Below are 25,413 nucleotides of genomic sequence, written 5' to 3' on the forward strand. Positions count from 1 at the left end.
TAGGTGAAATAATCAAAAGCCTTTTACCAATTCATTACTAAGGATAACAGTAGGTCAACGTTTTATCCTGCTTATTTGGTGCCCTGAAGTCTCTACACCCTAAACATACTGCTGACTAGGACAAATTGAGTCACCATTAAGGGTCCCATTAGATGTTTATAGATATTAAGAACTTCAGTATATGTCAGAATTAATTTTTCACAAAGGTCTGTGTTTTACATTATGTTAAGAGAAAGAATTGTAAGTCCGAATTACTACATGTGTTAGAAAGAACAATTATTACTAGCAAAACAGAGTTTCGTATTGTATGTAAAGAAAACCCATGAAAATACACGTGGTCTATTTGACAGCAGTTGATCCAAGCTCTAAGTTGTTTTTTTTGTGCCAGTAAATTATTTAACTATAGGACCAATTCTTTTTAATCTCTTTATTAATAACCTTTTGGATGGGATTGAGAGTAAAGTGTCAGTCTTTTCTGATGATGCAAAATGAAGTAGAGTAATAAACTGATCTTTCCAGTATAATATTACAGAACTATCTGAATAAGATGTCTGAATGGACAAACACTTGGCAGAGGAGGTTTAATGTTTATAATGATTTTAGGGTGTATGAAAAGAAATACAATTTTGCTATCCCAAAGCATTGTTAAACCTATATAAGTCACACATAAGGCCACATCTAGAATAAGGGATCCAGTTTTGGACTCCATATTTTAAAAAGGATATTTCCGAAGTTAGAGTCAGTATAAAGGTTGGCAACAAGATTATTACAAGTGATGGAATGCTTCTCATATGGTGAGAGGGTCTAAAAGTTGGGTTTCTTTCGCTTAAAAAAAAGGTGCCTCATAGGCCATCTAATTTATATATACATGGGTGGTCAATACATAGGATTGGCACAGGAATTTTTCCTACTAAAGACCTAACAAAGGATAAGTGATCATTCAACATGTGTGGAGGAAAGGAGATTCCAGCAGTTGTATAGAAAAGGATTCTTAGAGCAGTCAGAATGTGAAATTCCCTAACACAAGATGTAGCAATGGAAGACACTATTACAGCATGTAAAAAAGGACTGGATGCTTTTCTCACAACAAATGACATTGTGGGCTATAAATAATCTAGTGATACAAAACGTATAATTGGTGGAGAAAGGTCGACCTTCATAGACCTAGGTCTTTTTCAATCTATGTAACTATGTAACAGTGAATAGCTGGAATCTCTCCATTAGAATCTATATGTTATGCACGATGGTTCTGTCTAGCTGGGAGTTCCTATACGTCAGCTCAATGTCAGGACCAGGGAGAGCTCCAGCTTTGCTATCTGGTGACCTCTATCTATTCTGATGCCATAAAATCATTAGAATATTGTCAACAGGAAAGGATGTGTGAATATTGAATGTCCTATCCCTTAATATATTTAGTGATGGTCTTCTTATAACAATTGAAGTGTCATTTCAAAAAATGTCATGAATAGTAAGTGGCCATCTGACTCAAATAGAAGCATTGTTCATATTCTTGATATATAGCATCATTCTCAACAGATATAACAAATGTACACGCTTTTTTCACCTGTACAAATGTTGAAAACATAGTATTGTTAATATTGATTTTGTTTACTAGTGCAAAACTATTCCACATAAAGCAGAACCATCCACATACAATACACTTGTAATAGTAGCCAAAACACTTTGCCAGCTTAGTCATATGATGGCTTTTAATACCACCAGACAGACCCCACTGACTAATGACATTCACTTATTTATGTTATTCTGGTCAACAGATAAGCATTGCAATTAGAATGATCTCTCCTGTTAAATTCTGACATAAAAGTGAATAAAAGTCAGGGGCAGATTTAGGTGCAATTTTTGTTTAAATGTGTTTTATTGGTGATAAAACCTGACACCTACACCTGCTGTGTAATGGAAAATGCCATGGGCATGCCCAAATCTGCACAAAAAAACACATTGTGGTAGATTGATCAAAACTGGTGTAATAAAACGATTCAGTCTCCCAAAATGATCATTCAGATTGTAGATCTAATATTCTAAGAATATTTTTTTAAATTAAATAAAAAATGTGTTATGACTAACCTCAACACTTTTGATTTGCACATAAAATCTTGAATATTTTCCTTCATATATATATTCTCAAAATAAATGTCTTTTCCAACAGTGTAATATTTCATAGCATTTTTTTATTTACTAAAAACAACTGTAAAATAAAATATTCCATCGCAAGCCTGACTTGTTATAAGGAGCTAACAATACTGGCTTCCATGTAAAATCTCTAAAATGAAGAGAAAGCTGGGATTTTGTTGAACTTCTCATTTGGAGCTCAACAGCACATTTGGGTGTTCTCTTTCCCAACAGAGAAGTAAAAGTTTCAGAAGTTAATTGGATCTGGAGGGAGGACAGTGAGTAGCCGTAAGCTTAGCCAAGCCTAAAGCAGCAGAACTCAGAAGAGAGCAGATATGTTTTGCTTCTAGCTCGTCTCATACCCCTTTATCTTTTAAACCTTTTGTTGATTAATACAGCTATGTGGGAATTTTATTTTATGTTCATTATAAGGTTTCTCAATAATTCTCATTGGCTTGGGGTCAAGCTTATTTAAATAGAATTTTGGGGCAATGCAATACAAATGTGAGCCCTGGCTTTCAAACTCTTATGAACAGACATGAGAATAATAATTATTATATACTTGTATATACTTGTATATAATTGAATATATACAACTTACTTAGTCCATATTGCTCTTCTCTCTCCCAGACACTTTTAAATGATGTGCTGAAAAAGAAGCTAAAGGTAAAACCTTGGGCTGGGTTCACATACATTCACAAAAATCAGACTCAGTTTTTTCATACTGATGCAACATAACGGATCAAAACTTATGGTAAAACTGATGCAAAAATGCATATTTTGCCATAAGGCTTTTTTTTACCATTGACCCCGAGGCACTGGTTGTTGGCTGGATCCCAACGTTACATGAAACGTGATCAGACCACCACACCTGCTTCAAGCTGTTGCAAACTGATCAGGCCACTGTGCCTGCCCCTTCTGATTCAAAGTAAGACACCTCACTGGTCAGAATGATCCCACTGTACACAATGAGATTAGTTCCTCCTTCAACTTCCAGCCAGGTTTCTTTAATTGCCAGATGGAAATAAAGAAGTGCCGGATATATGTTACCAAATTATCCTTATAACCAGGGCTAGGTTCAACGGAAAGTAGCGGAAACCTTTATTTCAGAGCTCCATAAAAGGATAAGTCCCCCACTGGTCGTACCTAGCACAGTTAAAAAGAGACCTGGACACATCTGAGCTGTTATTTAGCTAATATCTCTAATTAGTGAATAATTTCTAAGCGAGAAAAGACAATGGGAAAATAACAATTTTTCCCAATATTGTTTTAAAAGTGATCTATAATGTGTGGCTTGTAGATTAAAAGGTATGTAGGGATTAAAAATCAATACATTGTGGCTTTAAATTGAGAATAACAATATATAGTACTTACCTTACTGAATGTACATTATTCCCAACTGATGGATGTTTGCATCTCCAGTCTTTGAGCACAAGCCAGAATAGAAAATCATCGCTATAAAGAGTGATTCATCACACATCTTTGGGGTGTCATTGCTATGGATGTCACATCAGCACATAGGAGCAACAGGAATGGTACATGTATACTAGAAAGTTTATTAGTTTGCAATTTTTAGCCTTAATTCATAATTTTTTTCAAACCTTGCAAAATGCTTTAAACCTTTCTAATGCCATTTATCTATGTAAAATGTGTGTAATTAGTAGCCAATCATGACATCATAGTAATCCCTACACGTTGCAAGAAATCTATCATCGTAAAAGAATGAATCATAGCCATTGTGCCACAAAACCAGTCTAACCATTTCTCACTACAGTTTCCCACTATAATCTAAGCTGGAAATTTCAGTTTGGTACTTAAATAATTTATATCAATTACTTCTTTTTTCCTTTGGTATTTTTAGGGCTGGAATAACCAGTATAGTCTGATTGTAATGATATAAAAAACTGTCAGCTTTTCTGACATATCTGTTTTAGTAAATAATTGCATTACCTAGGGACACAATATTGGACTACTCATCTGTTATTCCTCCTGGAAATGTATTAATAATTTAACCACTAGTAGCTACAGCTCCATTTGTCTCCACATGGTATGACTCTGCCAGAAAACATACGAAATTACTGATATTTCATGAGTACAATTATTTTTCTAGACAGACATGCCACAAGAGCTGACAGCGCCTCTCTAAAATAGCAGAATTGGGTGATGTATGTGTTTTATAGCGGAAAAGAGGAACAGATTAAACTGATCATAGTATAACGTGTATTTTCTTATTAAACTATAGATTTTGCATTGTCTCATGTTTGGGGAATATTATATCTTATACTGCTATGTAAACTGGAGCTAAAAGTATTTTCTATTTCATACAGTGATGGCATATTTGTAGAATGGATCCTCTCTTCATAATCAGTGCCCATCTACCAACTTAGACACTCACTGATCCAGGAATGAAAGGGAATACAGAGCTGGAACTGCATCCCCTTTAATGTTTTTCCAATGCACAGCAGTGCTTTAGACCACCCGGCTGTGCAGGAAATGGCCCATGCAGCAGGGTACCATCATTTTCATTTTTTTTATCTATCTCCAAAATCCCCAAACATATATAAAGCTTGTTAGGGATAATGATCAGGATTGTGCACATATTAGTCATTCAGCAAGACAAAGGTGTGGATTTCCCCACCCTTAGTTATGTATACTGTATGTGTAACAATCTGTTGGGTTTGGTCTGTGATTCATAGGCACTAATTAATCAAAACTAGGCTCAACTGGGCAGTCATTCTTTAGGACAATGGACTTCTCAAGCTACTTTTAATAACAGCAGAAATTGCCAGATGCTAAGAAAAAATATTTGATGACTTTCTAGTTGTATGTTATGAAATTGCCAACTTTTTTAATCAATATGTACTTAAATTCATAAAGAAAATCTGCATTGAGAGAAAATAACTGAATATAGTCTAATCGGACATGTCTAACCTTCTTGCTAATATTTGAAGCACTGTTTGATGTTCATATTTCATGCAAATAAGAAATGTTAACAATAATTAGCAGCAAAAGTCTTCAAGCCACCCACTGGGTGGAAGTAGCCATCAGCTGGGATCCTTTATCCCAGATATTTTCTTGATCGGTCAGTGTCATCATCTTGGGTAGTAGTCTTCTGGAACACCACTGAGATTTCTTAGCTTCAGAGCAGAATCTACTGTCCTAATGTAATTACTAATCATTTTTCTCATGTCTGCAGTGTATGGGTCATACTCCAACTTTCTGAGGCCAGAGCGCTTGAAGTTTCCATCCTTTTGTCCTTCAACACACAGGAGTCTGTCCGCTAAGACTGGGAGTCCAAGAAGGTTAATCATTCTTTTGAGTTGAAAGAATAAATCTTCTTTAAGGTCTTCAAAATTTACAACCAGCACATTTTTCCCATACTTTAGCCAGTCTAGTGTATGTGTTGCCCACCAAGGTGCATAGTTACTTACAAATTCAGGCCACTCTGAAATAGAAAAGAAAAACATATTAGTTGCTAATAAAAATAATTTAGGTATATGTATGGCAAAGTTAAACATGCATTGTAATAAAATATTGTTTGTACATATTTAAATAGAATGCTACGCAGCTTTCATACAACCGATGGGAAAATGTAATACGTCCCTTATATTTAATATCGAACCAACTTGTAATTGCAATAATTTCAACCAAATCTTATAGTATATGCAATAAAGCATGGAGCAAATAAGAGGCAACTGCATCCAACCTGTTGTACAATGGTCAACTAAAGCTTTTTGTTAATCCATAATAATAGTCAAACAACATGCTTGAAAAAGACTTCTGTGTGAGTTAACATGTTCTATTTCTGTTATACTGGGTTTTAAGCCTCCTTCACATGTTCTGTTGATTCCTGTATAGGAAAAAACAGTATTGGTGAGATCCATGGTCCGTTTTCATGTAGCATTCATATGTACATATGTGAGAACCCTGCGTCCGTTTGCTGTCCCTGTTTCACATCAGTGTCAGTGTGTCCTTGTGACAAGTACCAGACACAAGGACAAAAGTACCAGCAGTTCGGTTTGCGATGATCCCAGGCACCGGCAGCTGAATGCAGGTCTCATCATTGTCACTTTGTCTCCCTGAGATCAGCGCGACCAGGCAACAATGATGGAAGATGTATTCAGCAGCAGCTGTGTCACTCTTGTGTAAAATAAAGAATAGTGTTGAGCATTCCGATACCGCAAGTATCGGGTATCGTCCGATATTTGCTGTATCGGAATTCCGATACCGAGTTCCGATATTTTTGTGATATCGGAAATCGGAATCGGAAATTCCCAGTGTATGGTTCCCAGGGTCTGGAGGAGAGGAGACTCTCCTTCAGGCCCTGGGATCCATATTCATGTAAAAAATAAAGAACAAAAATAAAAAATATGGATATACTCACCCCTCCGGCGGACCCTGGACCTTAGCGGTGTAACCGGGAGCCTCCGTTCCTAAGAATGCAGTGAGTGTAGGACCTGAGATGATGTTGCGGCTTGTGATTGGTCGCGTGAGCGGTCACGCAACCAATCACAAGCCGCGACGTCATCGAAGGTCCTTCACTCTGCATTCTTAGGAACGGAGGCTGCCGGTTACATCGCTAAGTTTCAGGGTCCGCCAGAGGGGTGAGTATATCCATATTTTTTATTTTTATTCTTTATTTTTTACATGAATATGGATCCCAGGGCCTGGAGGAGAGTTTCCTCTCCTTCAGACCCTGGGAACCATCCAGGATACCTTCCGATATTTGTGTCCCATTGACTTGTATTGGTATCGGGTATCGGTATCGGCGAGATCCGATATTTTGCCGGTATCGGCCGATCCAATCCGATACTGATACTTTCGAATATCGGAAGGTATCGCTCAACACTAATAAAGAATAAAAAAAGGGTGTGTGCTTTGCTGCAATTTTCATAACCAGTAGAGGGAAAGCAGACAGCTGATGGCTGATGTTAATAATCTTGGACAAGGGACAATATCTTATAAGGTTGCCAGGCTATTAATAACAGCTCACAGCTGTTTGCTTAGCCTATCTTGGTGAATTTATGGGGACCCCAGAAAAAAATCACAGAAGATTCAAATTATATTCTCATGGTACAAGAAAGTGAACACATCCCTGCAGTTCTTCAACTCACAAAGAATCTGGCTGACAGAGGAGTCTCTGCGCTCTCAGCAGGGGACTTCCCAGCTTCAGTGTGGAGCATGGCTCAGATAGTTCAAATAAGCTTCTTGCAGGAACCCAAGCACTTGAGCACTGCGCGACTGCGCGATACTTGGTACTGCTCGATACTCAATCTAATATCGAGCAGTGCCGAGCACTCTCACCCGTCGCTAATTATTACAATATGATAGTTTCCATCTGAAGACTACTATACACTCTGCCCAAGAGCCAACAACAATTTTTTTTAGGCTGGACAAAAAAATGCCAAAAATATCGCCTGCTTTGTCTTCCTGTTTTAACTAATATGGAATAAAGTTCAATATTTTTATGAAAAACCTTTGGTTCTGGTGCTTTGGCTTCTTTTAATTTTCTGCACTGCTCCCTTTAGCATTATACTGACCCTTCTGACTGTGTGCAAAAGGATTGGGAGAATATAGTCTTTAATTTGTGACTGCATTGTAATATAAATGGCATATAGGTATGTGTGGCCAGGATAATTGTGAAATAGTGCTTCTCACCGGAACGCTACTGTTCACACAACTATTATATACATAGTTAAATTTAGAAAAAAATTATAACAAATATTTGGGTTTTTTTTAAATAAAAGTACACTTTTTCATATACTTACATCATTAGTGAAAAAAGGTGACACATTCCACTTAAGGTTCCTTTATTAAAGTAGTGTACACATATTGTAGTTCTATCTCCCCATTCTTTATACACTGGCATTCTTGTAAAAATGGTTTTCCAGTTTCTGAAACCCCATATATACATGAAGAGCAAAAAATTATTGACCCATTGTCTCTACGAAGAGGTTTATTTCATAGCCTAAAGTGTTTTTGTTTTCTTCCTCATAGCTGCATTTTGTTTAAAAAAAATTACGCTTTACTCTCCCTCACTAGGTTCAGCCTGTAGTCTTTGCTGTTGATATCAACATGAAGTCAGCACTGCAGACATTAATATATACTGGGAGCAGAGATTTTGACTCCGCATTGAACTGAAGGTACACAGAGTGACTGCAGACTTATTGATTTGGACCGGACAACCCCTTGAATAATACAATGGACACAAATATTTTGGTGTGTTTCTGCTGTTTCCTACATGATGATATTTATTGACACAGCATGCTTATGTACAGTGGCTTGTTGAAGTAATCATCCTTCTTGGCATTTTTCTTGTTTTGCTACCTCACAACCTGGAATTTCACTGTTTTTTTTAAGAGTTTGCTTCAGTTCATGTATAGAGTATGCCTACAGCTGTGAAAATTGTGTGTGGGGGGGGGGGAGGTTAAGCAAAAAACATCAAAATAACTGAAAACTACAGTGTGCATAACTAATCATCTCCCTAAAGTTAGTACTGCTGCAAATCACTTTGGATAAGTTTCTATGAGCTTTCCACATTTTGCCACTGAGATTTTTGACCATTCCTCAAGGCAAAACTGTTCCAGCTCCTTCAAGTTAGATAGTTTTCTCTGGTGAAAGCAATCCTCAAGTCTGAGCACAGATTCTCAATCAGATTAAGGTCTTGGATTTAATTAGGCCACTCTAAAACATTTAAACAATTCCAATTAAACCACTCGAGTCTGGCTTTAGCAGTATGCTTTTGGTCATTGACGTGTTGGAAGGTGTATCTCCACCCCAGTCTCAAATCAGTAACAGACTGAAATACACTCACTGGCCACTTTATTAGGTACACCTGTCCAACTTCTTGTTAACACTTAATTTCTAATCAGCCAATCACATGGCGGCAACTCAGTGCATTTAGGCATGTAGACATGGTCAAGACAATCTCCTGCAGTTCAAACCGAGCATCAGTATGGGGAAGAAAGGTGATTTGAGTGCCTTTGAACGTGGCATGGTTGTTGGTGCCAGAAGGGCTGGTCTGAGTATTTCAGAAACTGCTGATCTACTGGGATTTTCACGCACAACCATCTCTAGGGTTTACAGAGAATGGCCCGAAAAAGAAAAAAAATCCAGTGAGCGGCAGTTCTGTGGGCGGAAATGCCTTGTTGATGCCAGAGGTCAGAGGAGAATGGGCAGACTGGTTCGAGCTGATAGAAAGGCAACAGTGACTCAAATCGCCACCCGTTACAACCAAGGTAGGCCTAAGAGCATCTCTGAACGCACAGTGCATCGAACTTTGAGGCAGATGGGCTACAGCAGCAGAAGACCACACTGGGTACCACTCCTTTCAGCTAAGAACAGGAAACTGAGGCTACAATTTGCACAAGCTCATCGAAATTGGACAGTAGAAGATTGGAAAAACGTTGCTTGGTCTGATGAGTCTCGATTTCTGCTGCGACATTCGGATGGTAGGGTCAGAATTTGGCGTAAACAACATGAAAGCATGGATCCATCCTGCCTTGTATGGAGCATCTTTGGGATGTGCAGCCGACAAATCTGCGGCAACTGTGTGATGCCATCATGTCAATATGGACCAAAATCTCTGAGGAATGCTTCCAGCACCTTGTTGAATCTATGCCACAAAGAATTGAGGCAGTTCTGAAGGCAAAAGGGGTCCAACCCGTTACTAGCATGGTGTACCTAATAAAGTGGCCGGTGAGTGTAGGTTTTGTTTAAGAATATCCCTGTATTTTGCATGATCCATCTTCCCCTTGACTCGGACCATTGTCTCTGTTCCTGCTGCCGAAAAACATCCTCACTGCATTATGCTGCCAACACCATGTTTCAATGTGGGGATGATGTTTTTGGAATGATGAGCTCTACTGGTTTTGGTGCCAGACATAACATTTGGTGAGTCTCCCACATGTCTTTTGGCAAACTCAAAATGAGTCTTAATTATTTTAGTGTAAGTAAAAGCTTTTTTCTGCCCATTTTTCCATAAAAGCCACCTATATGGAGTGCATGGCTTATTGTGGTTGTACGGACAGATACTCCAGGCTCTTCTTGGGAACTCTGCAGCTTGTTCAAGGTTACCTTTGGTCTCTGTGTTGCCTTTCTGCCTCTGTGATTAATGCCCTCCTCGTTCAGGCTGAGAGTTTTGGTGGGGGGCCCTCTTGGCATGTTGTAGTACCATGTTCTTTCCTCTAGATGATAATGGATTTGATGATGCTCCAGGGTATTATCAGAGTCCCTGACTTGTTTGAAGATCTTTGTCTTCATGGTGTTGTTTAGTTAGTGATGCATCTTGCTTAATGGTGTTGCAGCCTCTGTGGCCTTTCAGAAAAGGTGCGAACATACTAACAGTCCATAGGACACATAGATTGCAAAAAGTTGGACTTCCTTTCATTAAGCATGTGACTTATGAAGATAATTGGTTGCACCAGAAATTTTCAGGGGGATGACTTTTGCAAACAGCTGTAAATGCAGTCTGAGTTACTGACAGAGAAACTGCCCTTTTAAAATGTAACCCCTTAGCCAATTTTGACCTTAATCCCTTCATGACCAGAGGTATTTTTGTTTTTTGCTTTTTTGTTTTTTGCTCCCCTAGTTTCCAGAGCCATATCTTTTTTAGTTTTTGGTCAATATGGCCATGTGAGGGCTGTTTCTTGTGGGATGAGTTGTACTTTTGAACGACACCATTGGTTTTAACATATTATATACTGGAAAAAACAGTAAAAAATATTCCAAGTGCGGTGAAATTGCAAAAATAGTGCAATCCCACAGTTGTTTCTTGTTTTCACTTTTTACTATGTTTACTAAATTCTAAAATTGACCTGCCATTATGATTCTCAAGGTCATTATGAGTTCAGAGACATGTATAGGTTCTTTTGTATCTAAGTGGTGAAAAAAAATTCCAAACTTTGTTAAAAAAAAATTGCACCATTTTCCAATACTCGTAGCATCTCCATTTTTCGTGATCTTGGGTTGGGTGAGGGCTTATTTTTTGTGTGCCGAGCTGATATTTTTAATAATACCATTTTGGTGCAGACACGATCTTTTGATCTTTTTATTGCATATTAATGTAATGCTGAGTTGACCAAAAAAACATAATTCTGGCATTTTGATATTTTTTCTTGCTATGCCGTGTAGCAATCAGGTTAATCCTTTTTTTCAATTGATAGATTGGGTGATTCTGAATGCGGCGATAACAAATATGTATGTTTGACTTTTTTTATTGTTTTATTTTTAATGGGGTGAATAGGGGGTGATTTGAACTTTTATATTTTATTTTTTTATATTTTTAAAACTTTTTTTAACTTTTGGCATGCTTCAATAGTCTTTATTCGAGACTAGACACTGCCATAACTCGATGATTAGATTGCCTGTGGAAACCCCCACAAGTGACATTATTTTGGAAACTAGACCCCTCAAGGATTTTATACAAGGGTATAATGAGCATTTTCAACCCACAGGTATGACACAGAATTTGATAACATTAGCTAGTCATTTTGAAAATGTCCTCATTAGTGTTGAGGCAAGTGCTCGTTACTCCAGTTTGCATCGGGTACACGGTTATGCACAGAGTATCGTGGATGCATTATTAACATGCTCAAGTCTCTGCCCTCCATGTTTCATGTGTGTTAGACAGCCCAAAAAAGGTGGGGATCAGCGTTACTCTGTGCATACCCAAGCAACCAATGCAAACTCGCGTGAGTGTCTTGCCTCAATACCCGGCACTGCCACAGCACTCAGGACCGGAGTGTGTGGCTGCATGTATTTCTATGCAGCTGAACGCTGTGGTCCAGAGTGTTGGTGGCAGTGCTGGGTATTGAAGCGAGAGACTCACGTGAGTTTCTCACATTGCACTCGCAAGTGTGACCCCGGCCTAACCTTAATCCTGACTCCAACTGCAAAGAATGTAAAAAGAAAAAGATTTTATAATATTTATCTAACTAAGGGGGTGACAAAGGGGGATTTGATTTATTATTTTTTTTATTTTGATCACTATGATAGGGTATAAAGGAACAAATAAGAAAAATTTCCTATTGTTGCCGGCTATTGGCTGTCAGATCTCAGCGGCGCATTGCATGAGAGAAACTTCCTTTTTTTCAGGAAGATGATGCGGAAGGCCAGGGGATGGGTCAGGAGGGACTGGGGATGGGGCATCATTTCTCTCTCCTCAGAAATGCATATCATATCAGAAGAGAGTGAAATCATTGTAGCAATGGGCACACTTTTCTTTTTTGTGATCGGGGACAGGCCCTGATAATGTTCTCCAGGGTCTCAAGTACCCCCAGTAGCCGAGACCCAGGATATTTTCCAACTCTGGAGGTGGTACAGTCTTATTCCCGGCCGCCGTTTAAAATTAGTTAATAAGGCCCCTTAGCGGCTGCCATTTTAATGCATATCGGTGGTCATTAAGGGGTTAAAGAAGGACTCACATCAAAGTTTTTATCCTTTTAATATATTTAAATCATCATATTATATAGCATTATGTACTTACAATTGATCATTTTGCCTTTCTACCCAGTTAACTATTTTGTTTTTCTTTAGGTCTATGATATCATGTGATTAAAATCTGACTAGGTGAATCCTTCTCAGCTCTATGTAGAAACAGGAATTCAATTTTCAGCGCACGACTCAAGAGTGACTGCAAATGTCTCTGTCAGGGGGAGGAGGAAGCAGCTGAGTCAGGAGTTGAAGAGGGGAATGGTAAATGCAGGGACAAGAGACTTTGTGTTTTTTGCACATTGTGGATAAGGACTGGCATACCCCATAGGGTCTCTCTGACATCTCTTTTTTTGGGCCTTTACATGTGATTTTGGACAACTGTCTAGGCCGGTATTTTGTTAGGGGTCAAGTTCCCTCCTCTGCACAGGGGGAATCTCGGGCCATCTCTGCTGCGGTCTCTCATTCTTCTCCTGCCACAGTGGAGCCTGCTCAGTGGAGACATCGGTCCCGGCGTCTCGCTCAGTCTGACTCTGTACAAAGAGTTACTGCTGCCTTTCCTGCTTCTGCCATTGAAGTCAGTGCTGGGCAGTGGCGAGCAGACACTTCTGGGACTAAGTCCTGCTTTTCTCGTTCTGAGTATGCCCAGAGTAAGATCTCTCTGTGGAGATCGAGGGTCACATGATCAGATACTGCAGCTAAGGCCAATGGTCCTTCAGGAAGGTCCTGTAGGTGCTCACGCTCTGTAGCAGCCTCTCATTGGTCCTTCTAGGAAGGTCCTGTATGTGCTGCAACTATTTAAGGCTCGCATGGCCGCACGGCCATACGCTAGTATTGTTCTTTGTTATGTGCTTTGCGCCAGTGTGGTCACGTGAGTGTGTGTTCAGGGAACCAGCTGAAATAAGCCCCTAGAATGCTGGCACCTCCGGCGAGGAGTTTGTGTTTGTATGTATTCAGGGACCTGGCTATAATAAGCCCCTAGAATGCTGGCACTTCCGGCGAGGAGTTTGTGTTTGTATGTAATCAGGGACCTGGCTGAAATAAGCCCCTAGAATGCTGGTACCTCCGGCGAGTTTTGTGTGCATGCATGACCACTGACTGCTCTCTGTTTGGGCAGTTAGCCTGTGCCTCTGTGAAGTCTAACAGGGCACAGTGCTTTGCTTTCATGGCTACTCGGTGAATTAACTGAGTTAGTCCATACCGCTGCGAACGCACCAATATCAATAAAAACATCTCTATTTACTCAGTGCATTCCGCTAGCCCTAACAGAATACTAGAGCCAGGGTCTGGCTAGTAAATGGCGGATATTCAGCAATCCTTGCGGTATATCCAGCAGCTGGAGGGTAGGTTGGCGGCTCTCGAGAGCTCAACCTCAGCTGTGGATGTTACCGCAGTTGCTGTACAGGCTGCTAGCGTGGCTGCAACAACCTTGTCCACTGCCACCCCTGTTCCGACATTATCTCGCCTCCCGCTGCCAGAAAAATTTTCTGGAAATAGCAAATCTTGTAGGGGATTCATGAGTCAGTGCTCTATTTACCTCGAGCTCCTGGCTGCACGTTTTCCCACAGAGCGGGCTAAGGTGGGATTTATCGTGTCTCTCTTGTCGGACAGGGCGTTGGAATGGGCTACGCCGCTGTGGGAGCATGGCGATCATGTGGTGCAGAGTGCTCTGCTATTCCTGAGCACTCTGAAACAGGTCTTTTTAGGACCTCAAGTCACCCATGACACGGCGCTCCAACTGCTGGCATTAACTCAGGGTGAGTCCTTGGTCAGCCATTTTGCCATCCGCTTTCGTACTTTAGCTTCTGAGTTGGAGTAGTTGGATATAGCCCTTATCCCCATATTTTGGAGGGGCCTGGCTGATCACGTTTAGGACGCTCAGGCCACTACGGAGATTCCTGCCATACTGGAGGAGTTAATAACTGTCTCTACTCGAATTGACCTCCGTTTTAACGAGCGGAGGTTAGAGCGAGCCCAGTGTAGGCAGAGGTTTCGGATGGCTCCCACCTTCGCCAAACCTCTGGAATCTCCGGTCCTGATTCCTGAGTCACATGAGGCCATGGAAGTGTCAAGAGCGGGATCTAAGTCCCGGACCGCTTGTGCACTCAAGGTCTGTCATGTTTGCCAGCAGTCAGGACATCTTGCCACTAGATGTCCCCAGCAGTCGAGAAAATGTCAGCGTCTAGTGGTAGTAGGTGGAGGTACACTAGACACGGCGACGTTTGCTTCCAAATTGTCCTTTAAGGAGACAATTATTATAGGCTCATCCACCCACTCGGTAGAGCTCTGTGTGGATTCTGGGGTGGAGGGCAATTTTAAGTCTTCTGCCTTTGCCCAAAGTCACGCAATACCCCTGGTTATGCTAGCTCAACCAGTAACGGTACGAGTGGTGAATGGGTCGACACTGCCCTCACAGATAACACACCAGACCATCCCTCTTACTCTGTCCATGTCGCCATCCCATCAGGAGATTATATCTCTGCTCGTCATTCCTGAGGGAATTGATGAGGTCCTGTTGGGGATACCTTGGCTACGGTTCCACACTCCTCATATCGAGTGGTCCTCAGGCAGAATTCTTGGATGGGGTGAATCTTGTGGGGGTAGGTGTCAGAGGGAGTGCGTTCAGGTTGCGACTACTGAGGTACCCGCAGATCTAACCTCTCTCCCCAAGCAATATTGGTCTTATGCAGATGTGTTCTCCAAAAAGGCTGTGGAGACCCTTCCGCCCCATCGCCCCTATGACTGTCCTATTGATCTCTTGCCTGGTGCTGAGACTCCCCAGGGTCGAGTTTATCCGTTATCTCTCCCGGAGATGGAGGCAATGTTTCAGTACATTCAAGAGAATCTGGCAAGAGGGTTCATCAGGAAGTCAGTGTCACCTGCTGGGGCTGGGTTCTTCTTTGTGCAGAAGAAGAATGGGGAACTGCGTCCATGCATAGACTACAGGGGTCTTAACGCCATCACCGTTAAGAATAAGTATCCTTTGCCCTTGATATCTGAGCTCTTCGATAGGCTTCGGGGAGCAAGGGTGTTTACTAAACTAGATCTGCGGGGTGCTTACAACCTGATTCGCATCCGTGAGGGGGATGAATGGAAGACGGCTTTTAACACCAGGGATGGGCACTATGAATATCTGGTGATGCCCTTTGGGCTCTGTAATGCCCCAGCCGTTTTCCAAGACTTTGTGAACGACATCTTCCGGGATATGCTCACCACCTCGGTCATAGTCTATCTGGATGATATTCTCATCTACTCTCCAGATATTGACTCCCACCGGAGAGATGTTTGCAAAGTCTTCGACCTCCTACAGGCAAACTCCCTCTATGCCAAGTTGGAGAAGTGTATGTTTGAGCAGGAGTCCTTACCTTTCCTAGGCTATATCATCTCCGCCCAGGGATTGGCTATGGATCCTGCCAAACTACAGGCTGTGATGGACTGGCAGGAACCCCATTCTCTTAAAGCGGTGCAGCGCTTTATGGGGTTCATTAATTATTATCGCTAGTTCATTCCGCACTTCTCACCTTTGGTAGCTCCCTTGGTTGCCCTCACCAAGAAGGGGGCAAATCCCAAATTGTGGTCTGATGAGGTCTCCAAGGCCTTTAACTCCATAAAGTCACAGTTCGCTAGCGCTCCCATCCTACATCGCCCCGATGTAGATAAGCCATTTATCATGGAGGTGGATGCCTCATCTGTTGGTGCTGGAGCAGTCCTCTTCCAAAAGGATGCTCAAGGTCGGAAGCATCCTTGCTTCTTCTTTTCTAAGACCTTCTCACCAGCAGAGAGGAATTATTCCATCGGGGACAGGGAGTTGCTAGCCATGAAGTTGGCTTTCTCGGAGTGGAGACATCTCTTGGAAGGAGCTCGTTTTCCCTTCCAAGTCTTCACAGATCATAAAAATTTTGTGTACCTGCAGACAGCCCAGCGGTTAAATTCTCGCCAGGCCAGATGGTCCTTGTTCTTCTCCCGGTTTCATTTCGAACTCCATTTTCTTTCTGGGGAGAAGGACATTCGTGCCGACGCTCTCTCTCTCGCTCTGTTGTGTCATCTGTGGAGGAGGAAGAGGAGCCTCGGCTTATTGTCCCCATGAGAGTCTGAGAACTGTGGCCCCAGGTTCGCTAGAGTCTGTGCCTCCGGGCAAGAGTTTTGTACCATCCAGTTTGCGACCGGAGGTTCTCTCTTGGGCACACTCGTCCAGGGTGGGTGGACATTTTGGTTCCAAAAGGACATCTGAGTTACTGGCGAGGACGTACTGGTGGCCGCATATGGCTCGTGATGTCGCAGACTATGTTCGGGCGTGTGTCTCTTGCGCCAAGAACAAGTCCCCTTGGCAACGGCCAGCTGGGTTGCTTTACCCACTGCCGGTGGCGGACAGGCCCTGGGAGATGGTTGGGATGGACTTTTTGGTGGGCTTACCCAAGTCTCGTAGTTGCACCATCATCTGGGTGATCACCGATCATTTTTTCAAAATGGTTACTTTGGTGCCTCTTCCACGGCTACCTTCTGCACGGGCTCTGGCAGCCTTGTTCATCAAGCATATCTTTCGCTTACACGGTATGCCGGAAAAGATTGTCAGTGACCAGGGTCCCCAGTTTGCGTCTCGATTCTGGAGGGAGCTTTGTCGTCTACTCAGTATTGAGTTAAATCTCTCCTCGGCTTTTCATCCCGAGACGAATGGGTTGGTTGAGAGAGCCAATCAAACTCTTGTCACTTATTTACGACATTTTGTTTCTGCCAGGCAGGATGACTGGGCATCCTTGTTACCATGGGCAGAGTCTGCCCTTAACAACGCTGTAGCCGACTCCACCAGTCAGACTCCTTTCCTCCTTAATTACGGCCAGCATCCGCAGGTTCCTGTGCCTATGCCCGTGTCCTCTGCTGACTCCAGGGTGGCAGACTGGGCAGTGGAGGCACGAGACATTTGGGACCACACTCAGGATGCCATCCGGGCCTCCAAGGAGAGAATGAGGTCCTCCGCCGATGCACATCGGTGCCCTGCCCTGACCTTTGCTCCTGGCGACTTAGTGTGGCTCTCCGCTCGTAACATCAGGCTGCATGTTGAGTCCACTAAGTTTGCTCCTCGCTACTTGGGTCCCTTCAAGTTCCTCGAACAGGTTAATCCTGTGGTCTACCGTCTAGCCCTTCCTCCACGCCTAGGTATCACTGACACTTTTCATGTGTCCCTCCTTAAGCCCGTATACATGTCCCGGTTTTCTGAGTCATCTGCCGGGACATCAGGTTCGTCTACGGACGATTACGAGGTGAACGCTATTTTGGGGTGCAAGGTGGTTCGTGGCAAAAAATTTTATTTGGTGGACTGGAAGGGTTACGGTCCTGAGGATAGGTCCTGGGTGACTGCTGAGCACATTCGGGCTCCGCAGCTCATTGCTGCCTTCAAACGTAGCGAGGCCCAAGGAGGGGAGCCCTAGGAGGGGGGTAATGTTAGGGGTCGAGTTCCCTCCTCTGCACAGGGGGAATCTTGGGCCATCTCCGCTGCAGTCTCCCATTCTTCTCCTGCCGCAGTGGAGCCTGCTCAGCGGAGATGTCGGTCCCGGCGTCTCGCTTAGTCTGACTCTGTACAAAGAGTTACTGCTGCCTTTCCTGCTTCTGCCATTGAAGTCAGTGCTGGGCAGCGGTGAGCAGATGCTTCTGGGACTAAGTCCTGCTTTTCTCATTCTGAGTATGCCCAGAGTAAGATCTCTCTGTGGAGATCGAGGGTCACATGATCAGATACTGCAGCTAAGGCCATTGGTCCTTCAGGAAGGTCCTGTAGGTGCTCACGCTCTGTGGCAGCCTCTCATTGGTCCTTCTAGGAAGGTCCTGTACGTGTTGCAACTATTTAAGGCTCCATTGGCCACACGGCCATGCGCTAGTATTGTTCTTTGTTATGTGCTTTGCGCCAGTGTGGTCACGTGAGTGTGTGTTCAGGGACCCAGCTGAAATAAGCCCCTAGAATGCTGGCACCTCCGGCGAGGAGTTTGTGTTTGTATGTATTCAGGGACCAGGCTGAAATAAGCCCCTAGAATGCTGGCACCTCCGGCGAGGAGTTTTGTGTGCATGCGTGACCACTGACTGCTCTCTGTTTGGGCAGTTAGCCTGTGCCTCTGTGAAGTCTAACAGGGCACAGTGCTTTGCTTTCACGGCTACTCGGTGAATTAACTGAGTTAGTCCATACCGCCATATAGTGCCGCAGTTTGCTAGCAGCAGGTACTCCTGCACGGTGGACCCCGGGCTGCGAACGCACGAATATCAATAAAAACATCTCTATTTATTCAGTGCGTTCCGCTAGCCCTAACAGTATTACTACATGTTTTTGCATTAGCCATGTGGCTTGGATTGCCTCTATACATATAGGGTGTAATAGGGGACACTAGTGGAATCGAAGTTGAGCAGGGGTGCCATTTGCACAATTCAGGATGCCAACTTCCACAGCTAGGTAGGGATGACATTAGACATTAATCTAGAAATAGGGTAATTCATTCCCTTTACACCACTTGGCCACTTTGGAGTAAAACCGCCCTCTATTTGGTGTCTTATCTGATACCTCTCTGTTTTGTTTAACCCCTTCACCCCCAAGGGTGGTTTGCACGTTAATGACCGGGCCAATTTTTACAATTCTGACCACTGTCCCTTTATGAGGTTATAACTCTGGAACGCTTCAACGGATCCCAGTGATTCTGACAATGTTTTCTCGTGACATATTGTACTTCATGATAGTGGTAAAAATTCTGTGATAGTACCTGCATTTATTTGTGAAAAAAATGGAAATTTGGTGAAAATTTTGAAAATTTCGCAATTTTCCAACTTTGAATTTTTATGCAATTAAATCACAGAGATATGTCACACAAAATACTTAATAAGTAACATTTCCCACATGTCTACTTTACATCAGCACAATTTTGGAACCAAAATTTTTTTTTGTTAGGGAGTTATAAGGGTTAAAAGTTGACCAGCAATTTCTCATTTTTACAACACCATTTTTTTTAGGGACCACATCTCATTTGAAGACATTTTGAGGGGTCTATATGATAGAAAATACCCAAGTGTGACACCATTCTAAAAACTGCACCCCTCAAGGTGCTCAAAACCATATTCAAGAAGTTTATTAACCCTTCTGGTGCTTCACAGGAATTTTTGGAATGTTTAAATAAAAATGAACATTTAACTTTTTTTCACAAAAAATTTACTTCAGCTCCAATTTGTTTTATTTTACCAAGGGTAACAGGAGAAAATGGACCCCAAAAGTTGTTGTACAATTTGTCCTGAGTACGCTGATACCCCATATGTGGGGGTAAACCACTGTTTGGGCGCATGACAGAGCTCGGAAGCGAAGGAGCGCCATTTGACTTTTCAATGCAAAATTGACTGGAATTGAGATGGGACGCCATGTTGCGTTTGGGGAGCCCCTGATGTGCCTAAACATTGAAACCCCCCACAATTGACACCATTTTGGAAAGTAGACCCCCTAAGGAACTTATCTAGAGGTGTGGTGAGTACTTTGACCCACCAAGTGCTTCACAGAAGTTTATAATGCAGAACCGTAAAAATAAAAAATCATATTTTTTCACAAAAATTATTTTTCACCCCCAATTTTTTATTTTCCCAAGGGTAAGAGAAGAAATTGGACCCCAAATGTTGTTGTACAATTTGTCCTGAGTACGCTGATACCCCATATGTGGGGGTAAACCACTGTTTGGGCGCATGGGAGACCTCGGAAGGGAAGGAGCGCCGTTTGACTTTTCAATCCAAAATTGACAGGAATTGAGATGGGACGCCATGTTGCGTTTGGAGAGCCACTGATGTGCCTAAACATTGAAACCCCCCACAAGTGACACCATTTTGGAAAGTAGACCCCCTAAGGAACCTATATAGATGTGTGGTGAGCGCTTTGACCCACCAAGGGCTTCACAGAAGTTTATAATGCAGAGCCGTAAAAATAAAACAAAAATTTTTTCCCACAAAAATTATTTTTTTAGCCCCCAGTTTTGTATTTTCCCGAGGGTAGCAGGAGAAATTGGACCCGAAAAGTTGTTGTCCAATTTGTCCTGAGTGCGCTGATACCCCATATGTGGGGGGGAACCACCGTTTGGACGCATGGAAGGGCTCGGAAGGGAAGGAGCGCCATTTGGAATGCAGACTTAGATGGAATGGTCTGCAGGCGTCACATTGCGTTTGCAGAGCCCCTAATGTACCTAAACAGTAGAAACCCCCCACAAGTGACACCATGTTGGAAAGTAGACCCCCTAAGGAACTTACCTAGATGTGTGGTGAGCGCTTTGACCCACCAAGGGCTTCACAGAAGTTTATAATGCAGAGCCGTAAAAATAAAACAAAAATTTTTTCCCACCAAAATTATTTTTTAGCCCCCAGTTTTGTATTTTCCCGAGGGTAACAGGAGAAATTGGACCCCAAACGTTGTTGTCCAATTTGTCCTGAGTGTGCTGATACCCCATATGTGGGGGGGAACCACCGTTTGGACGCATGGAAGGGCTCGGAAGGGAAGGAGCGCCATTTGGAATGCAGACTTAGATGGAATGGTCTGCAGGCGTCACATTGCGTTTGCAGAGCCCCTAATGTACCTAAACAGTAGAAGCCCCGCACAAGTGACCCCATTTTGGAAACTAGACCCCCCAAGGAACTTATCTAGATGTGTTGTAAGAACTTTGAACCCCCAAGTGTTTCACTACAGTTTATAACGCAGAGCCGTGAAAATAAAAAATCTTTTTTTTTTCCCCACAAAAATTATTTTTTAGCCCCCAGTTTTGTATTTTCCCAGGGGTAACAGGAGAAATTGGACCCCAAAGGTTGTTGTCCTATTTGTCCTGAGTACGATGATACCCCATATGTTGGGGTAAATCCCTGTTTGGGCACACGGGAGAGCTCGGAAGGGAAGGAGCACTGTTTTACTTTTTCAACGCAGAATTGGCTGGAATTGAGATCGAACGCCATGTCGCGTTTGGAGAGCCCCTGATGTGCCGAAACAGTGGAAAACCCCCAATTATAACTGAAACCCTAATCCAAACACACCCCTAACCCTAATCCCAACAGTAACCCTAACCACACCTCTAACCCTGACACACCCCTAACCCTAATCCCAACCCTATTCCCAACCGTAAATGTAATCTAAACCCTAACCGTAACTTTAGCCCCAACCCTAACCCTAACTTTAGCCCCAACCCTAACTGTAGCCTTAACCCTAGCCCCAACCCTTGCCCTAACCCTAGCCCTAACCCTAGCCCTAACCCTAGCCCCAACCCTAACCCTAACCCTAGCCCTAACCCTAGACCTAGCCCTAACCTTAGCCCTAACCCTAGCCCTAACCCTAGCCCTAACCCTAGCCCCAACCCTAGCCCTAGCCCTAACCCTAGCCCTAACCCTAGACCTAGCCCTAACCCTAGCCCTAACCCTAGCCCCAACCCTAACCCTAACCCTAGCCCTAATGGGAAAATGGAAATAAATACATTTTTTTTATTTTTCCCTAACTAAGGGGGTGATGATGGGGGGTTTGATTTACTTTTATAGTGAGTTTTTTAGCGGATTTTTATGATTGGCAGCCGTCACACACTGAAAGACGCTTTTTATTGCAAAAAATATTTTTTGCGTTACCACATTTTGAGAGCTATAAATTTTCCATATTTTGGTCCACAGAGTCATGTGAGGTCTTGTTTTTTGCGGGACGAGTTGACGTTTTTATTGGTAACATTTTTGGGCACGTCACATTTTTTGATCGCTTTTTATTCCGATTTTTGTGAGGCAGAATGACCAAAAACCAGCTATTCATGAATTTCTTTTGGGGGAGGCGTTTATACCGTTCCGCGTTTGGTAAAATTGATAAAGCAGTTTTATTCGTCGGGTCAGTACGATTACAGCGATACCTCATTTATATTATTTTTTATGTTTTGGCGCTTTTATACGATAAAAACTATTTTATGGAAAAAATAATTATTTTTGCATCGCTTTATTCTCAGGACTATAACTTTTTTATTTTTTTGCTGATCATGCTGTGTGGCAGCTCGTTATTTGCGGGACAAGATGACGCTTTCAACGGTACCATGGTTATTTATATCTGTCTTTTTTATCGCGTGTTATTCCACTTTTTGTTCGGCAGTATGATAATAAAGCGTTGTTTTTTGCCTCGTTTTTTTTTTTTTTCTTACGGTGTTTACTGAAGGGGTTAACTAGTGGGCCAGTTTTATAGGTCGGGTCGTTACGGATGCGGCGATACTAAATATGTGTACTTTTATTGTTTTTTTTTATTATTTAGATAAAGAAATGTATTTATGGGAATAATATATATATATTTTTTTCATTATTTTGGAATATTTTTTTTTTTTTTTTACACATTTGGAAAAATTTTTTTTAACTTTTTTACTTTGCCCCGGGGGGGACAATACAGATCGGTGATCTGCCAGTTTGCATAGCACTCTGACAGATCACCGATCTGAGAGAAGTGCAGGCTGCTTCACAGTGCCTGCTCTGAGCAGGCTTCTGTGAAGCCACCTCCCTCCCTGCAGGACCCGGATCCGCGGCCATCTTGGATCCGGGTCTGGAGCAGGCAGGGAGGTAAGACCCTCACAGCAACGCAATCGCATCGCGTTGCTGTGGGGGGCTCAGGGAAGCCTGCAGGGAGCCCCCTCCCTGCGCGATGCTTCCCTGCACCGCCGGCACATCGCGATCATGTTTGATCGTGGTGTGCCGGGGGTCAATGTGCCGGGAGCGGTCCGTGACCGCTCCTGGCACATAGTGCCGGATGTCAGCTGCGATAGGCAGCTGACACCCGGCCGCGATCGGCCGCGCTCCCCCCGTGAGCGCCGCCGATCGCGCTGGACGTACTATCCCGTCCGTGGTCATGGGGGCCCACCCCACCTCGACGGGATAGTACGTCCGATGTCAGAAAGGGGTTAAACTATTGCAATAAGCGCTTCTATTTTGATTGGATGCTGGTTTGGGGATAGGTAGCAAATGAGTATATTTTAATTTTACTTATATATTTGTCAGTTTTTTTAATGATAAACTAATAAAGGCTATGTTTCATGCTGTGTAAATTCTCCATTCATTCTAATAGAAGCACTGAAGATCAGCTGAGAGATGCATTTGACCATCTCCGCCTCTCCAAATTCAATAAGCAGTAGTGTTTCATAATCCAGTCCTGAGTTTGTTTTCAGCTGTGTTGTCTCTGGACTGGTCATGTGGGAGTTAATCCCCTCTGCCTCATTTTGAAGTTGGCTGGGCTATTTCAGTCCTCTGCAGCCTGCGAGCTGGTGTCAGCTATAGTTCATGCTTCCTGGCTTGAGCCCCTGACCTGTATACCTGTATTAGTGATCCTTGTGCTGCTGACTGACTATACTCGTTTATGACTCAACCTGATCTCTGGACTTCGGCCTTTGCTTTCTGTCTCTGATACCACGCTCCCTGACTGACTTCAACTCTGGCTTGTACCCCGACTTTGTCTTACGTCTCACATTTTGGTTACTACGTTCCTGGTAGGCTCTGACTTCTTGCTTGTCCCTGACTACATGTTTAGCTGCTATCTTTGGTACCTCGGCTCCTGACAGTTTTGGATTCAGCTTGTCTGACTACTCTTTCCTTACCTGTGGCACCTGTGCTGCTGCTCAGTGTTGCTACACTGTGTGTGCAACCTCTCTTCCCTCACCAGCATCCCCTGGTGGAGGTTGCACTATACTGCAGTGCAGCAGCACATTACATAGTGCACATGAATAACCTTTACTTCATTCTGCCACAACTCTTCAGAGCCACGGTTCTTGGAATATGTGGGAGCCACAGAAGTCAGAACCTCCAACTATAGTAAAGTTATCATCTATCTTCTGGATGGGAGATAACGTTCAAAGTTTAGATCATCCCTTTAAGCATATAATCCTTAGAAAAGGTTTATAAAACAGGAACATTCTGGCTTTTTTTCCATTTTTCGTATAATTGGGATCTATTAAATGTAATACTTTTTGTGCACTATATGAGAATTTATTCACTTTCAGTAGTCAAGATGTATCGTACATAAAAACAGAATGACATGGAAAACTCTTAGAGCTGTGAAACTCAGTACTAGATGTAAAGGCTTTTATATCTGAAAAAGTTAGAGGACATTAGCAGCAGACAATGTGAGTCAGCGTCTGTAATTTGTGAAATGCCTGATTAATGTTTCTGTTCTCTACAGAGAATAAGTCAATTGGGAGATTTCGCCAAATGGAAGTTTGAAACCTGCCCATTTATTAGGGCTATTAGGTGGGACAAGGTAAAGATTCTTTTCTGTGGTGGAAAAAAAAATTAACCCTAAACACCAGAAGGATTTAAACCACAAGTATCAATGTAAATACATGTATCAACATTTATGATATTGTCTTAAAAAAATCCCAAAAATAATGATCATATGAACAGCAATGTCAAAATGGCTTGCTGTGCATATGTTCCATCTTTTGTAACTTCTTTTAACCACTCCCTGCTTGTAGAGGCTCGGAAGCTGCCAAGATGTTATAAGTTTTTGAAAAAAAAGTGCTGCTAAAGACAGCCAGGAAAATGTCAGAAAAGATGCTTCATTGGAAACACTGCCAGCGTTACCCTGAAGCGTCTTTTGCTTCAAAAACGATGTGGGTACATCGGTCTAAAAGACATAAGAAATTAAAGAGGGGCACTTGTAAGTTTTCAGAATGTGTAGATGTTTATTCCATGCTCTTCAGAAAACAACTGTCAGATGTCACAACTGTTTTCTGAAGAGCATGGAATACAAATCCTTAAATTCCGTAAACTTCCATGTGAGCGCCGGTCTCCTTATGTTATTTGAAATGGGACACCAACCCTAGACACGAGCATCACAGACTTTCAGTGCCAAGTGGAATTGAT

At 42.6% G+C, this 25,413-nt stretch overlaps 1 protein-coding gene across 2 annotated transcripts in view; it reads right to left on the minus strand.

Moving 5' to 3' along the window:
* Window positions 1-3,670: 3,670 nt before the first annotated feature.
* WSCD2 (WSC domain containing 2) overlaps window positions 3,671-25,413 on the minus strand; it is a 799,558-nt gene continuing 777,815 nt past the window's right edge. For both annotated transcript variants that reach the window (XM_077292392.1, XM_077292385.1), the window contains one exon: window positions 3,671-5,575. In XM_077292392.1, coding sequence (XP_077148507.1) covers window positions 5,223-5,575 — 353 coding nt within the window. In that variant the 3' untranslated portion in view covers window positions 3,671-5,222. The remainder of the gene's footprint in view (window positions 5,576-25,413) is intronic.

This window comes from Ranitomeya variabilis, chromosome 1 (assembly GCF_051348905.1).
Source record: "Ranitomeya variabilis isolate aRanVar5 chromosome 1, aRanVar5.hap1, whole genome shotgun sequence".
Lineage (NCBI taxonomy): Eukaryota > Metazoa > Chordata > Amphibia > Anura > Dendrobatidae > Ranitomeya > Ranitomeya variabilis.